At 50.6% G+C, this 17,829-nt stretch overlaps 1 protein-coding gene across 4 annotated transcripts in view; it reads right to left on the minus strand.

The window, feature by feature from the left end:
* kif26ab (kinesin family member 26Ab) overlaps positions 1-17,829 on the minus strand; it is a 76,228-nt gene that overhangs the window by 37,055 nt on the left and 21,344 nt on the right. For 3 of the 4 annotated variants that reach the window (XM_072699196.1, XM_072699194.1, XM_072699195.1), the window contains one exon: positions 1,646-2,065. In XM_072699196.1, the coding sequence (XP_072555297.1) occupies positions 1,646-2,065 (420 nt within the window). Of the gene's footprint in view, positions 1-63; positions 103-1,645; positions 2,066-17,829 lie in introns of those variants that run through there. The other variant, XM_072699197.1, reaches the window with a different exon arrangement.

The following is a 17,829-nucleotide window of genomic DNA, read 5'->3' on the forward strand; positions in this document are numbered from 1 at the left end:
CAGGTGCTTATTAGCTTTAACTGATATGGGACCCCGTTAGCGAAGCGCTAACCAGGAGCTCACCCAGCAGCACGACAGGCTGTCCATCGACGGCCGCAAACAGCATCCAAGCAGGATTATCTCGAACTGCCTCCGGGTAGTAACAGTAACAAGATACTGATTCCTAAATGTACGTCACCAATGTAAGGGGAATTGAGAAGGAGTGGCCATTTGCGCTATTTGTGGATGCGAAGGCATCTGGGGGCGGCATGAGGAATGCGGCAAGGTCGCGCCTAAAGCAGATGCGGCTTTGTTTAGCCGGCGGCCGCGGGGAGCGGACATGCGGGACACGTTGGCATGGCCCTCTGGGCCTGCCCCCACGCTGTCATTTCCTGCTCTGCCAAACTCATTCATATTCACGAGGCGGGCTTTCCGCATGCCGGAATTTCAGCGCTGGAGCGTCCCCACTAATCAATAACTACCCGTCAGTCTGGAAAATTGCCCGGCGGACATTTGCATAGCCATTAAGGGGGGCCATCGATTTTCAGCCCCTGTAGGCGTCCATTAAATGCCACGCCGCCACGCTGGACACCATGAACATGTGGAGTCGTCTGGTGCTCAGAGTCACAGGGAAGGAGCCCAAGCAACAGGTGAGACACCCCACACCTGGAGCGGTTCATCTCAAAACCCAAATCTATCTGTCGACATGACTAATCAGACTCAGTTGCTCAACTTGGTTCTGCAAATGAGATGATGATTCTTGCTGTCTAGAAGGACTCTGCTCTCTCGTTGGCACGTGGCAGTTGGTGTGGAATAGAAGACCCTTCACAGGATTTCACTGGGGGGGATTGGACTTGCACCCATCTGTCTCTCCAGGTCTGGACTCACATTAGAGTCCAATATACTGCAGTACTTCAGATCTGCATTCCGACACTGGATCTTCCTTGAATAAAATCACTCCACTACTGCTGGCCAAACGCAATCACTGTACATCAGGTTCTTCCAATAGCCACCCACCGGTAGGCCCCACTTGTCAGCTTCAATGATCCCTCGAGTAACATAACGAGAAGGTGACAGTCGATTCCGAAGCCTGAGGACCGTGGCTATTAGCCTGTCTGGTTTGTGATGGCCCTCCTTACACTGAATGCATGATCACATGACCAGAAGCCCCACACGAGCAGGTCTTTAATGATGTATATGTGTAACATACAGCTCACATAACTCAGCTTTGAAGACACCACGAGGGGGCCTACACAGGCAGGAGAGCAGAGTTATGGGAAACCAAGCATCTCCATGGCCCTTGAGCTCTGATCTCAAGGAGCAGCTTTCAAAGGCCTTGAAAGGTAAGGTCAGCCAGTCCACAACGGTTAGGGCCCTGGAAACCCTGCAACACAGAGGGTCCCAGATTTTGGAGCAACCGAAGGTCACAACTTGGCCTGAGTTCTGGGACTTAAGGCCTCCAGAACAAAGGAAGGTCCAGGTTGTGGGGTTCCTGAACTTCCTCAAGTCCTGAGAAAGTCCTGCTCTGACAGCATCAGCATTAGCCAGCATTGCTGCTCTATTGAGAAGAGAACCTGGATGTCCCACAAGTGACACGAATATATAAATAAACACAGAAGAAACACACAACACACAAAAAACTCAGAAATCAGTTCTGGGTTCTTACCGGGCCTGGCTGAGGAAGGAAATTGTTGACACGAGAAATGTTCCACATTCCCTCCAAGTGCTGTCGGGCTTGGATGGTGACAGAGCCGAGGACAGCTGACTTTGGTCCTTCGATACCCCCCGGTCTCCACCCGGGCCCCCGGCACCGATCCCCAGCAGGAAGTACCGTGCCAGCCTTGGGTGGCGGCCAGTCGTGGGCCGATGGGAGAGCCAGCACACCATGGGCGGCCCCCGGCAGTCCCGAGAAGGGCGGCAGGTCGGGGACATCGTCGGCCAGGGCCACCACCATCTGCAGGGCCCGCTGTCTCAGCTGGTGCGGCGGGGTGGCGCAGGCCTGGCAGCGGGCCGCGTCCTCATGCCTCCCCGTGAAGCCCTCGGGCGCCTGCAGCTTGTCGAACAGGAAGGTGGCGAAGCCTGGGTCCTGCAGGGGAGTGAGAACGGGAGGGACTAAACACGAGCAGAAGGAACCGCTCCAACAGGCACTTCCTGCCGTAATCTGCCAGCTTTGAGACCCCTTATCTCCTTTACGATTTCATTATCGACAGTGTGGCCCAGGCTTCTCCTGGGTCCAGTCTGCAGATTCCAGGGCTTAAGTCCAGACGTAAGTACTTCCTGATCCTGGGGGGGGGGGGGGGCTGTATTTGTTTAGAATGTCTGCCCCCACCAAGCTGTCTACACAAGGCACGTCTGCACCCGCAGTCCCGGTAATTGCCAGAATCTTAAGGCAAAGCAAACAGTGGGGGGGGGGGGGGGGGGCAAGAGACAAGAGGGGTATGTAGAGAGGAAGCATGAAGGATTATGGGTCCAGCCTCAGCAGGCCCTCGTCAGACAACGCTGGTGGCAGAGGTCCAACATGCTTGGTGACATCACCAACAAACACAAAGACACTGTGCCAATCGCTTGCACATGCAAAAATATTCAGGATCAGGCTCCTGCTTCCCTCCCACGGCGAGCTCACCGTGTGCCTAAAAACATACAGGCCACACAATAGGAGCCAGGAATAAAGGGCCACTCTCGTCCTCTCTCACTCCTCCTCCCTTTTCATCCACACATGCCACTACGGTCCCTAAAGAGGCGTAAAAAGGGCAGGATCACATCCCATGGTGTCAAGTCACGGCACAAACGAGAGCCTTCGGGTGAACAAGTTTACAAGGCCTCTGCATTCATCAAAAAGACAGACATGGGTGGGGGGAGGGGTCTGCCACTTACACCTGGGTTTCTTTCTTAAAATCATTAAAGTTGGCTTTCCATGCCGCTCTGCTGTTCTTTGATTTCTGCTGTTCAGGCAGAAGGATATTTACAGAAGCAATAAGGACTTCAGGTTAATGACTTCCCTAAGATGTGGAGAACATGCAGCGTCTTGGGTTACAAGTCCGGGTCCTAAACGGCGAGGTTAGTAAGGATAGCCCATGAACGGGTGTCAAGAACAACAGCTTGTGTTTTTCTTTCCTGCCCCTAGAGGAAACTGGAGTCACACGGGGTAGGGGGTGGGGGGAGTGGGGGGGATGGCGATAGGATGTCCTTTGCAGAGAAGCACATCTGAGACGCACAAACTTCAGAGCAGAATAAGACAGGAACCCGATCAGGCATTTTTGCTTCAGTGCATTCTGGCTGAACGCTTTTTCAGTGGCTAAATGGTGAAAATGCTACACATGGAGGGGCAATTTACTGCGGAGTCTCCCAATGCTACACATGGAGGGGCAATTTACTGCGGAGTCTCCCAATGCTACACATGGAGGGGCAATTTACTGCAGAGTCTCCAAATGCTACACATGGAGGGGCAATTTACTGCGCAGTCTCCCTCTGCTCTGCTAGCCCTGTGGCCTGGGGATCCTCAACCACTGACCTCAGATACTTGCTAATGAATGAGATAAATCACCATAGAAACCACAGGGGCCATCCCATCTCACATAAGGGTCTCTCTTGCATCAACACACATACACACACTATATTTTGACTATACCATCTCATATCCCCCCCTTTAAGACTGTTTTAGTATAGCTCAATATGTCAATATAATCTTTTAAGACACCATTCTGTGAGAAATATAGCTTTGCTCTGGGACATTCTCCTGAGGTGGGTTTTAATCTCCATCAGAACTCCATCAAGTCTACTACAGCTTTGTGCACGTGTCTGGCTCCAGAGTTAAAGTCACAGAAAGCTATCCCAACTTTCCTCTGGGTAAAGTGTGGGCCCTCGTGATGACATAAAGTAAGCCAACAGAGCAGAAGTTTGACACCTCAACATTCTAGATATTATGAAGAGCAAAAAAATCAATTCCTCTCCACACCTCTTGGACAACCTTAGGGAGAGGTTTAGGAAAGCTAATAAAATATGCTGTGCTTCCCATCCAATGCCCTTTTCAGTTATAGGGGTTACTGACTCCGGGCCCCTTGTAAAGCTGTCGGCAGGGTTTATGTGTCCAGGAGTTAGCTGGAGGTCAGATGATACGCAGGGGATTCTGGGAAGGTCTGACCGGGAGTGCGCCTGCATCAGATGCAGACGATCTGTCTCCCTGGCTGGCACGTCTTTGATCCGACGCCGGTCCCTTTCATGACACATGCGGGACTCAGATGCGTGATGTCAGCCAGTCGTTTTCATTCCTAAGTCCTGCCTGTTCTCTGTAGATAAGCTATCGTCATTCCTCCCCCCAATTAGGAAACAGGAGGCGAAGGATACTTGAGGAGAAACTGACAAGGTCCATCAAATCCCAAACTAGATCAGATTTAACTGCGATACTGTGAAAATACCCCCCCCCCTCCCCCCATCTCCATTTAGCCCCCAAGCTTCGCATAATTTCCACGTTATTCCACAGGTTCTCTATTTTAGTAGCTATCTAAGCATCCACGTTCTCCACTAGCTCTCAGGAAGCCAGCCCCTGCATCGTTAGTTTGATTTCTTTGCTTAATCCGGACAGGTGACAGCACTCGTGAAGCTCGCGCAGATGCGTCTGCCGGATACCGGCACTCACGTTGTCACGAAGTCACATGAGTGACCGCACTCCAGGCTGTCGTCGACCCCTTCCTTTGTCGAGGGGCCACGGCCTATGCTACCAACAAGTGCAAGGTTGCTGACCTGGCTGCCATGCTTCGGCGCCCCCAATGAGACCCAAGTCATGTGCAAGAGCTGGCCAATGGGGACGTGCCTCTGTGGGGCAGTAAAAATCAGCCAGCACTATTTTCTTTCCCATTAGGACAGACTGAGAGGTGAAGAGGGTCATGGGGCATTAGCCTGGACACCAGTTTACTAACTTCCTGCCGTTGCCTGTGGCTCTTTACGACCGATGTGTACAATGACATACCACTCAACAGGACCATGCATGAGAAAATCGCCACCTTTAACCAAAGCACCTTTAACAATGAGATGCCAGTGCCACCTCATTTCTGCAAACCCCGCCCCTCCCATAAACCCCACCCAATCTTGTAAACCCCGCCCCTCCCATAAACCCCACCCAATCTTGTAAACACCACCCCCTTCCATAAACCCTGCTATACTCATTGTTTTTCCCTGTTCGAGGAGCTGTAACCCCCTGACTGCGTGGAAGGGCCCACAGAAGAGCTGCACCCTCCCCCCGGGCCTCAGGGGGTGGGGGGGTTTATTTCATGCAGTATCACTGGAGAAGCTCACGCAGCCGCAGGACGGCTCAGAGCGACAGGATGGGAAGCTGTTAAGCAGATAGAGCACCTTCACGCAATAAAAGCGACATCCAGAAGATATCATGCCCAGCTTCATCCTCTCTCTGCCCCCCTCCCAGGGCCAATAAGGTGGAATTCCTCAGCAGGGCCTCGGAGCACTGGGGACTTCCTGCTGATTGTGGGATGCCTGGAAACCATTTCAGGTGTAATTACTGACCCCAGACCCCACCCCAACATTTCTGCTCTGCAGATTACACACATATGCACAGGCCCCCGGCAGTGACCAGCCCCAGTCAACACCCACCCCCCCCCTCGCCCCCCACATGACCCAGGCACATTTTGTCCCATGTGTCAGAGCAGCATGTGACGACAAGCGCAATGCTCTTCACAAATGACATATTTCATTCAAGCATGATGGAAAAAAAACATTCAGTGGCTCTGCAGTTCACAGGAAATCTGATTGCCACAGCACTGGAAATCTAGGCGTCCATCCACAGAAATGCCTTTCCATGACAAAGCACTGATCCTGAGAAAAGAATCTATGCTTTATTTGCCATTTGCACAGGTACATTGGAATGCTTGCTTTCATATATCTCATTTTGCTCTCCTTAGATAAAGTGGAGAGTGGAGTTTGGGTTCCAAATACAAGGCCAGACCATTTATCTGGTACCCCGGAGCATTTTGGGAGAATAAAGGACTTGCTTAGGGGTTTAATAAAACTTATTCTGCCGAGGCTGGGGCTTGAACCAGCAACCTTCTGAGCAGTGACACAGAGGGTGGAACAGCAGAACCACACACCACCCAGAGAATCAATCCTAAATTACACCTGATTTAACATATAAACCAAGGTTCTGGCCTGTATACATGGAGCCAGATCAGATATCAGTTCCACACACGCAGCCACATACCCTAAAGACGTAATTAAGCACAGAGGCACAGACTCACAGAAGCTGCCAGAAGCGAGAAAGGGTGTGAGCATACATAGCAGAATCTCACAGAGCTGTGTCGTTTGCCCTCCCAACCCAGTCCACATGCACTGCGACCAGTTAGCAAACTGGGCTCGACGACATGCCAAAAATCTTGGCTCTGTCAGATGTGACGTGCTGTCTGAATGTGCTGTTCAGAGGGTAACTTCCCAGTCAGTGTCCGATATACAATAAGTCATGAATTGCTCTCTACAGATGTCACTTTTCTACAGGGTAACATCCGGAGTAAACTGCGAGTCTGTATGGAGTACATCTATTAACATAAGGCAGGGGGTACAAACTTCCTCCAACCATACGTTTGTATTATTGTGGATTTCTTTTCTAAATTAACATCAGAGGTAGTTCATCCCGTTGACAGTGAATAAAATATCTAAAAATTTAGATGGCGAATAAACTTTAAAAATTATAAAACACACCGGGAAGTTTGCTAATTATTAAAGTCTCTATTAAAGTGGGTTGAACTACTCAACACAAGAATCGATTACACAAGCTAAGCACTTGGTGTTTGTTTGTATTGCATATAGACAGTTTTAAAACGTCTAGCCCTAAACAGAAACGCTCGCCAAAATTAAAATGTAATAAATTCTCATTGAAAACTAATTTAGAGGAAAAAAATTAGATCTAAAAAAAATCGTTAGTAGCCCATTTACCTTGGTCTGCGATGTTTAAAACGTGCTCCTATTCCGGAATGAATCTTATCTAAAACAGCGAGGTTTTGGCAGGGAGCGTAACTGACCGCGTGTGCAGCCGATCGGACCCCCTTCGTCCTACCGTCCCCGCACAGACCCGCAGAGACCGCACAGCGCCGCCGCCTCCCGCACTGAAAGGCGCAGGTCAGACCGTGTCGCCTCGCTACCGGTGAATTGGGTTACATACGGCTTATTAACCTGATATGATGTACTCCCAAATCCTTTTAGCTGTATCGACGACTCACGTTTAATGGATGTTTAATTAAATTAAGCCTTTCCTCCGGTGTTGCCAAGTCTCCGGGCAAACTTATCGCTTCATCAGAAATCGCATTTTGACAGTGCTGCTGAACAAGCGCAGCGTTGTGTTTTCAAAAAGCTGTTAAATGTTATTTAGCCTATTATGCATACGAACAGAAATATAACCGCATATATAATTACGTGTTAGGAGATACGAAAAGGTAAGCTAGGAATTACAGAGCAAATGCTTCTTGTTAACTTGGAAGATAATCAATCTCGCATTTAAAGGATAAATAGAGAGTTGTGCATTAATGAGTTTTGATGCGCTGGTGGACGCCTTTAATTTAACGGTACAGCGCAAAAGAGGCTTCCAAAGTACCGCCGTACATTGGAAACGCTTTTACGAGCCGGTTCGAAACCCAGAGACTTGTAATTGAATCTGGAGCTAAAGAGAAACGAACTGTCAGGAAGGCGAGTGGCCTGCGTGTCCAGCCCGGTTCAAGCGTGCAGTCGTAAACTTTTATTCCCTTCTCATCCTCCAGAAATTAAATTAACGGCCCAGGAGCGCTTTGTGCGTCCAAGCCGCGATAAATCAACTTCAGCTGAGGTTGCCTATTTCTGGTGGTTTCTGAGGTGACACTGCAAACAAAGCGATGGAGCTGATTTATGCAAGGGCCAGCTAATTGTTAAGTCAATAAACAGGACCACAGTGCCTGCTGAACCTTGCCGAGCTCTGTAAAGGTCCCAGACAACCTCTTGTGACATGTAAAACAAACTTTTTCACTGGGGGGGATTGTCAAACATTATGAAATGGTCCAGAAAGCATCCACTGACATGCTAAAAAAAATAAGCCGTTCACCTCCATTAATTGGATGGTTATATCCAGCTTTATATTTTCCTCTTGTGAAGCATATTGTTGCTGGGGGTGCAGTGTGCTAACCTCCCCCCCTCCCCCTATCTTTAAGGGGGTGTGTGGGATTGTAAATAGCTGCCAACCTCCTCCCTGTCCTGACACAAATACACGAACACACTTTGCTGGTCTGTAGAGTTCATGGCTGGTTCTTCATCATCATGGATGGATGGATCAGGCTGCTTTGCGTATTGATGAGATACTGACTTAGAACTGGGAAGTTCATCTGCCCAATGAAACCAAATCAAATTTCATTATTTCCGTACACTTGCTGAAAAAAGAAGCACATGAAACATAAATATTTAACGTAAAATTTAAAAACAATACATTTTGGACCCTCAAGCAGTGTAAAGATCATAAGTTATAAAATACTTGCTTTGATCTTGGTTTAACCTGTTCCTCTGAGTAAGTCACAATAAACTGGGCTTGACTGGGCAGTAGTGGTTTGTTCCCCACAATCTCCACACTCCACTTCATCTCAAAGAAAAGTTTTAGCGCTTCTGCCACGCTGTGATAACTTTCAGTAAAGACAGAGATAACATATCCAAACAGAGGCACAGAAAGGAAAGCAGAGATATGTGTGGAACAGCAGGCCGAAGATGCAACTGCAACAGGCCAAAAACAGTACAGATAAAACTGGTGTTATACTCGTCCTCTACACACACGCAGCCTTCAAAGGGCATCCGAGCAAAATGTGACCCTCGTGTATAGACCGGGAGAGACAGTAATGGCAGAACTTGGTCAGAGTCTAACAGTACATAGGAAGTGTCTATCCAGCATCTTTTGGGAATTCCTTCAGTGAGTGCAACATGGCCAAAACTGACCACAAAGGTCTCTTTATCCACAGTCGTGACAGAGGGACGAAGCTGGCGAATCATGTGGCCATTTGGAGGCTAAGGCAATTTCGAAATAACGTGGTAGCAGTTAGCTTTCGCATGGCAGGAATGCAGACGGGTCATGTGACTGTCTGGGAGTAATCTCATTTGCTGCAGCTACACAAATAGGTAAAATGTGAACTATGTCAGTTGTGTGGAACAAAAAATTAGTAAATAAATAATGCAATAAAAAGTAACGGACTCATTGTCCGTCCCAAAGATCAGCATGATGAGTCACACATCTCATTTGCATTGAGAGCCCATTTGTAGGCACTAAGTGTTGAATTTGTGATCATTTTCAACAACAAATTGTACCCAGCTGTTACCAGGTGCTCTCCATTCTGGGTGGGGGGTCCTAAAAGGCAAATTATGTAGCTTAATAGATGAGTGAAACAGGCTATTCTGCTATCAGCGCCATCCCATTACCCCTCCTGTCTGGGCGTGATGTCATCAAACCCTCCCTACAGACAAATTCACCCGCTCGCAGAACTCCAATAAGAAATGGGCTGATCTCAGTGGCCTCTTAGTACAGCCAATCGGAACACTAAAGACAGAAGAATAGAAACGTGTCACCTTGGCAAGAGGCTTATCTACAAGAGCAGCACGTTTTTACAATAACCACTAAGGTCAAAGCAAAGCGCCTCTTCCCCAGCTGTGAGGATCTGACGGCTGTTTATGAATACCTCAGCGCCTTCTGATAGCGCGGCACGGAGCTGCCCCGCGATTGTGTGACACGCCCTTCCACGGCAGTGCACAGCGGTGTCTGCCCTTCACCACACATGTCCAAGTGCCTGTTCACTTCCTGTCCATCCATCACGCCTGCTTTTCCTGCCCAATGGCACGCGCAGGGAAAACTGTTTCGAAGCTCCCTATTGGCGTAGCCGCATTCTGGAGCACTCAAGCTGTCGACCCGCGCCTGCCCATGAAGAGGATTGGCCGGTAGCTGCCACCACCACTACACTCTCACCTGGTCTTTATAGGGCAGTAGGCAGGAGTTTGAGGTGCCTGATGCCAATTATCCTGCCTGACAGAACAAGTCAGTTGGCTACAGAGAGGGACATGTGAGATAAGTCACCACGTGTCCCTGTGCGAGCAGACGATAGTGCACGGTGATTGCCAGAAGATGCACCACAGAATCCAGCGGGATCGTAGAGGTTCACATACCTCCTGCACAGACAGCAAATGGGCCCTTCCATGGGGGGTTGGCATCCCCCAAGTGGCTACACTCACATGGGTTTGGGGGTCTGGGTTGACCTCACTGTGGTCTCTCAGTGCTCCTCTCCCAGTGCACGGTACCCCCCTCTGAAGGTTGCCTCGGTGTGGCAAAGTCAGCTAGCGGGAGGACGGAGGGTGGCATGGTCTCCCGGGAGATGCCCGCACACGCACACGTGTGTCTGAATGTGCGCCAACCTCATCTCCCGTGTAATTAAAACACCCGGGCATGTCCACAGAAGCTGGCGCCCTTCCAGACACCTCGGCGCATTCTGCTGAAAGCAGGCATTGGGTTGGGCGACACGCCGGGATGGGAAGGCGGGCGGCTGATGGGGGGGCGTGTGAGAGGCGTGCAAGGAGACGGCAGGTCCACCGCATGCCGCAGCAGAGGAGCATGTGGGGCTGCAGACCCAGATGGCCTGGTCACCTCGCTCATGTCACTGTCACGCAGAAGCAGACAATTTGGCAATATAATTACCTCACAAAATGAAAAGCCTCAGAGATCTTCTGAGTGAACCCCCCCCCCCTGCCCACCATCTCCACAACAGAAGATAAAGACCAAACAGTCTCCTCCTCCACCCAGAAGATTCCCTCCCCACATCTTTGAAGCCTGCAGCCAGCCGACCTGCTTCTAAAGCCCCCCCCCCCCCCCATGTTAAGACAAAGAGGACATGCATCTCTGTAAATATCCTCAGCTCTCCAAAAAAATAAGCTCTGCTCCTTTTAAAATCCCTTTTTGCTGCACTTGGGATTGTTTTGACTGGTGGATTTGGGAGAGGGGGTTAGAAAAATTCTTCAGCTTCGTTGGGAGAAGGTCACATCTGCTTAAGACTGGGGGGGGCGGGTAACGACGAGGTCCCCAACAAATCCCCCTGATTGCTTTTTAAGCCTCGCCATTTCAGTGCTCTGCTCCACGAAACGGTGGGCAGAGTTTTCACTGAGAATCCCAGTCGCCCACAGTGGGGTTTTACGCTCTGGGGTCCCCTGGGGTCCTGTTGTGGATGCACATTGACTTTTAAATTCACTAATGACCCCCTCATAACCGAGCCGTGCCTCTACACGCTCAGGTCTGAGGGGCGGGGCATCCTGGCTCGATTTGAATGTTCAAGCCTCTTAGCAGACTTTCCGATCTGAGAGAGCGGAGATTATGCTCCCCCCTCCCTACCTCCTCCAGTAATCCCCAGGCCACTCTGAGCTTGAGAGTGTCGGCTACAGAAACAGGATTCAGGTGTCTCCCTGGGTTAGCCAACAACATGCTAACAACAGACCCATGGCTCTGGGGTCGCACCTCATGGGTCGTCCCGCCAGTCTTGCGCCCGTCATCCTTCAGCTCGGACTCAAGTTCTCAAACAACCCGTCTCTGGTGCGCAGCCATTTATTGAACAGATAAACCCTCACGTGCATGTCAAGCTAATGTGGCCATTAAACCGACTGGAAAACGAACACGGAAAATAATCAGGGAAAATGGCCCGACTGGGGATACTGGGAATGGGAGACATCAGTCTCCGTCTCTGCGAGGCAGATTTGTGGATGACGGAGAGATTTATCAAAAAGGAAGGGGGGCTAATCTCTCGGCAGGAGAAGTTAATTAATAGACGGGAACGTAAATAAACAGAAGCCAAAGAATCGGGGGGGCGGGGGGGGGGGGGGGCGGAGATAATGAGCTTCCCCTTCTCTAAAGTCCTGAGTTACACCTTTCTGGCCCATTTGGTTCTGAAAACAGTCTTGTGGATCAGAGACGCCCAAAGCCTTGTGTCCAGTTATGGCCCAAACTATGGAAACTTTCTTGGGCTTGAGGAGCCTCCCTTCAGCCAGCAGTGGATGCATTTATCCAGAGCAATGTACAATCGAGAAGGCAGGATCAGCCAGTCCCTGGAGCTGGGGGGGGGGGGGGGGGTTAAGGGTCTTGCTCAGGGGCCCAGCGGTGAAATTACTCTGCAGACCATGGAATTTGAACCAGCGACCTGCTGGGCCACACGCTGCCCCAAAGACCCCTGTGCCAGGCATGCGGCATGTCTCACTCCCCAATGATGACATCACTCCCCCTCACCCCCCCACAGGCCACTGAAAAGCACACTAATGGCTGGCCTTCACCTCCCTCCCGACTCCCCCCCCCCCCCCTCGCAAGCGGTAGGTGGCTGAGTGAATATCCTCTCTTCTGCTCCTGTGATTGGCCCTGTGTTAAACTAGACTCTGTCGGGGACACGGTTTCCAAAGGAAGTTGTGCGCATTTAGGTGCGTTTACAGGGGGTGTGTTTTAGGAGGGGCGTACGTAACTCGTGCCAAGGAAAGCAAACTCAGGCAAAAGCAAGTCTTTGAAACCTGTTTGCTACAGAAGCCAGGGTCAAAAGTGCGGAAGACCCATCGTATGGCATGTGTCTGAATCTATGGCAGCTTGAACAATTACATATAAATAGATACCAGTGTGCTACATTGGTTACAAATCTTCAGACCACGCATGTGGCCTGTATGCTGTAATGGTGAGGTTAGCTTAGCACCCGAACCTCAGTGAGCGCCACATGGGATGTTCACTCTAATTAGGACCCCACTAGTGCCAATCACAGCCAGAATAACTGGGATCTGTCTTTACAGGCATCCTCTAAGAGCTTAATCAGGCAATGTAGTGGACGCCTAAACTCGGGAGAAACAGAATCGACAGCCAGGTCACGATGTTGATGATGACGAAGACAACGCAAACCCATTCAAGTCAGCCTGACAGTCCTAGTGGAAACACCAAGGTGTTCAGCTTCAGTTTGCTGCAGCTTCAGTCAACGGTGGTTGATATTCCCTATTTAGACGACTGAGAACACTCTGACATCCTACTTCCCTTGCTCCAAGCAGGCAGGCACCAAACTCTTAACTGGCTAATCCCCCAATTAGAGCCCTTGCGCTCTAGCCTGTGCGGTAACCGTGGAGACAAGCACAGGGTGTGGACAACAGCACGGGTCACACGGCGGCGTACAGGCAAATCCAGGGACGCCCCGGAGGAACATGATACTGTGGGTAAGTCTGTCTACGGCTGCAACTGCTGACGAGGGGACTGCTGGGAGAAAGCTGCATATTTATCAATAAAATGTCCCTTTTGACATAAGCAATTGTTTGGAAGGGATGTTTTCCTTTCCAGCTAGAGGAACATTGATATGGACACACCCCAGGCTTCGCTGTACCAGCCATCGCTGCTTATGCCTCCATTGATGTCTAGACACATTTTATTGAAAGTGGAAAGATAAGAGCTGATGCAAAACCGCCAGGATCCTAAAAAAGGGGGGGGGGGCTGGGAAAGCTAATCCACTCAGGCATTGTGAAGCACCCCCCCCCCCCCCCCCGTTTCCTCTGCCGAACGTGGTACTTATCAAGCACAGTGACAATAGTCATTTAACCACTCTGTCTGCTGGGAACAATGGGATAATGTGGTCAGCCTTGTAGCCCACAGAGAAAGCAAAGTGGTGGGGGGGGGGGGGTGCTTTCTACAATGTACTTTGCATTCAAATGAAACAAGTTCCTTAACTATTCTGTCAGGATCCAGTGGAGTCCATCTGAATTGGTGTATTCGGGTGGGGGAGGGGCACGTAAGGGGGGCCAATCAGAAAGCAACCTCGCTCCCCCTTGCTGATTAAGACAAGAGTGTTCCAATGGTTTCCGTCGCACTAGTGTGTCCCACTGAGGGGTACAATGTAAAAATGTAAAATTAGGTGGGGGACCATGGTGACATTTACAATATTACAGCACCCAGTATCAGGGATCCTGCTTAATCTTCTCACAGGTTTCTACCTTCAGCGTAGCACAGATAGGTGGTGGATGACTCAAACACCCCCACCCCCCGAAGCAGCTAAGCGAATGAGACTAATGCCGCCTTGCATCTGAACTCAGAAGTCAGAAAGTCCGAATTCCTAGTTGGAAATTTCGACTGGAACACCCTGAAGTCGAGATTCTGACATGGGAAGTCAAAGGAACCTCTGCACCCTGCCCTCAGAGTCCAAGATGGCTGCACCCCTTACCAACACCAGTGGAAGCTGTAGATGTACCGTTTACTAACACTTACATCTTATTTGTATTTCTGTGGATATGTTGTTACGGTGGTGGTATTCACCAAATACCACGTAATGCATTGTTATCGACCAATATTGCTGACAATGGCTAATGATAAACCTGGTGTGAACGGGGGTTCACTTGCTTAGCTGGATAGCTTCTCAGATTTAAGATAGTCTGGACTAAATGTAAGTGAACAAAGATTAAGTCCATTTAAACTGGGGTACCTTAAAAGCGACAAGTTATCTGGCTAAGCAAGAAATCCTGCTGTTTGAAAGCAGTATGGCTAAATGTCTTTGTGACTTGTAGAACGCGATTAACTCGGGTGTGATGTCATTCCCAGCTCCGACTTCTGACCTCCAAGGTAAATGGAACGCAGCATGAGCACTCCCCGGAGGCGTCCGTGTAACTCGCCCATGTGCAGGAGCTGTCGTAATGGGGGTCAGGGGTCAGGGGTCAGAGTGCCAGCGAGCTGTTCGGCGAGGTTCCCATCCTGCCAGGCTGACCGGACACTTTCCAGTCACGAAGGAAAAATGAGCTCCAACCTCCCTGTGGGATTGGATCCCACGTCGGCAACAAGCAGTGCACTGTTCATTATGAGCAGACCTCAGCTCCTGAACAACACCGATGTTCTCCTAAGTTCACTCCAATCTCCGAGTGATTTGCCTTCTATCTTTATTTGCACTCTGTTAGCCGGTAATGAGTTTGTAAACTGCAGTGTTTGCAAGTGCAGCTGAAACTAAAATTTGAAATTAAATGATGCTTTATTTGCAATTTGCACTGGTACACTGGAATGCTTCTTTTCACATATCCAATCTTGGTCTCCTTTCGGACATACAGATTTACACACACACACACACACACACACACACACACACACACACACACACACACACAGAGAGAGCAGAGATTTGAGAGGAAAGCTCAGGGACTGCACACAGGGCCAGGCCATTATCGGACATCCTTGGAACATTTTGGGGGGGGTTAAAGGCCTTGCTCCGGGGTCAGACGAAGCTGAAGCTGTGACTATTTTGCCGAGGTTCAGACCTTCTGACTGCAGGCAGAGAGGCTTAAGCCCATGATCCACGTACACTGCTACACTGCCCCCCAGTACAAAAAAAACTTCTGGTTCTCGAACCCAGGGCCTTCTGCGTATAACGCAGATGTGAGAACCACTACACTACAGAACCACACCTAATGCCCCCCTTGGTCACATTCAAATCCCATTCCCCAGGGACTTTTAAAGTTTCACATCACATTGGGGAACCGTGTCCACATCTAACATCCTGTTATCCAAATTCTCACCCTTCCCCAGGTCTGGCAGATGTAAGCATCATTTGGGGGGGGGGCACACGCCTCCTGTTTCAGTCTTGGTGGACATATTTCAAGGCCTTCCTGGTCTCAAGACTGAAGATGACATCATCCCCATGTCTCTTCTTTTAAACCATCCATTTTTGTTCAGTACGACCCCTCCCCCAGTCACAACCAGTACCCCGGCTGTAAGGGAGGGGAAGGGGTGCCTCGGTCTTTCCGTTACAATACAGGAGCTTTATCAGAAACCCGCCTCACCCCTCCAAAATACAAGGCCAGAGGACTTTGAACGGCTCATTAAGATTCTGCAGGACCACGTCCCGGCTCGGCGTCCCCGCCGTGAGGTCACAGATCCCATGTATGTCTTCCCCGGCTAGCCAATAAATAGGCAGCTCCATAATTAGCCGCTTGAACGGGGAGGCTGTTTGCGCCTTTTTTTCATTTATACACGTTAATAGAAACACTATCGTCCGTCACCTCCCCCCGCACCCCGCAAGGTCCTGATTCTACAGATGGCTTCATGCGAACACACTCCCACCCTCCGTCTTCCCACTGAAATCCTCGCAAGCAGTGATGGCGCATGAAATGCGGTAAAATAACAGAATACCGATAACTTTGGAAAAAACGCATTGTGCTGGGGGTCAAGGGGTCGCGAAGCGAAGGAGCGTCGCGGCGAAAAAGAGCGATTATCATGATCCCAGCAGGGCTAGTCCCCTTCCTAAAGAGGGTACGGTGATAGGGGGGGGGGGTGGGCTCATTAAGGGTAGGGTTTGTTCCACCGCCCCGTGCTTTTTTGGAATGGAGGGAGAGTCCCAAACTGCGTCAACAGCTGGGGAAAATATTCCACTGCGGGAGTTATAAAAATAACACGGCGGTCAGGTGTGTGCCGCTGCAGGTCTGCGCCGTGACGGTTTGTTTTCCCAGCCAGGAAGGTGACCACTGATAGGGCGGGTCTCCGACCGGCACATGCCGATGCCACACTTTCCAATCCTCCCATTCGCTGCTGTCGTTTCCTGTTTTGACAGGAAATGGAGAATGATAACACCACCTCATAAACAAAGGAGGGGGATTACCACTGTCCCGGTCACTCCTCTCTGTGGTTTCTTTTTTTGACACCTCCCACCCCTACAGCGGCCCCTATCCCGTCGCGCCCCCCCTCCCCCCCCCTTCACCAGCACTACTCAGGAGTGCCGCTCTTTGCTCAGTCCCACAGTGTCAAGGCCCGTCATGCTCGAGCGGCAGTGAGGACAAAACAAAAGAAGAAAACAAAGAAATAAGAAACACCTCAGGCAGATGAAAGGGCCGACATGGGGGGGGGGAGGCAGTGTCAATATCAGGGAGGGGGGCGCTTTGAAGGCCGGAAGCCTGCCCAGGACTCCATTCGAGCCGTCCCAGAATGCACCTTTGATGTTCTCAGGAAGTCCCTCGCAGGGAGACACAACATGCATGATAATGGGGGCCTCTAATGGCCCCCACTGTGCCCCCACCGGCTTTGTTTACGAGCTAATTAGGCATTGTTCGGAGGGCGGGAATTTCCTCCAGCAACAGCGATCCATGATCCGTGTTTAGAGCCCCGAACCCGTGCTGTGTCCCCTGCTCCCACAGCGGCATGTCAGGCCCCCGCTCAGCCCCCCCAGCCTGTCCTCCGTGCTCCCTGGGCTGCTGCATTCCACCCAGCACAGTCGTGACCCGGGCTGCTATTTAGGTGGCCTGAAACATGGCCCTCGGTGACCTTCAGTACAGCTGTGCAGCCGCACTTGTGGGATCGCGCCCCGCTGGCACACTGAGGTATAGGACGACATTCCCGAGGGGTCTCCTCACCCCCCCACGCCGCTCCCAGCCGGCTCTGACCTCCACCCTGACCCCCATGGGCTGCTGCATCCAGAATAACCTGTGTGTATGTCTGTGTGTGTGGGTTATGTGTACATTACTGTACATTGTGGGGACCCACAACGTGATTAAAAACCTGTTAATTTGACATTGTGGGGACCACTTTTTCAGTCCCCACAAGGAAAAACTCAGTTTTCTAAAAATCTGTGACTGCAATCAAAAGACTAAAGATGCCAAAAGTCTTGTATTTTGGTTACTTATGGTTAATGTTAGGGCTGTGTGTGTGTGTGTGTGTGTGTGTGTGTGTGTGTGTGTGTCTGCTACAGAGCCGGCAGCGAGCCAGAGAGGAGCGTGAGTGACAGTCAGCGTTAGAGGCTGTAGAAGGCCAAGGGTTCGGGCCCTGTGGTCTCCTGATCTCCCCATCAGCCTGACGAGGGGGGGTGGATCGTGCGGGAGCAGACAGCAGAGAAT

This window comes from Paramormyrops kingsleyae, chromosome 14 (genome assembly GCF_048594095.1).
Source record: "Paramormyrops kingsleyae isolate MSU_618 chromosome 14, PKINGS_0.4, whole genome shotgun sequence".
Lineage (NCBI taxonomy): Eukaryota > Metazoa > Chordata > Actinopteri > Osteoglossiformes > Mormyridae > Paramormyrops > Paramormyrops kingsleyae.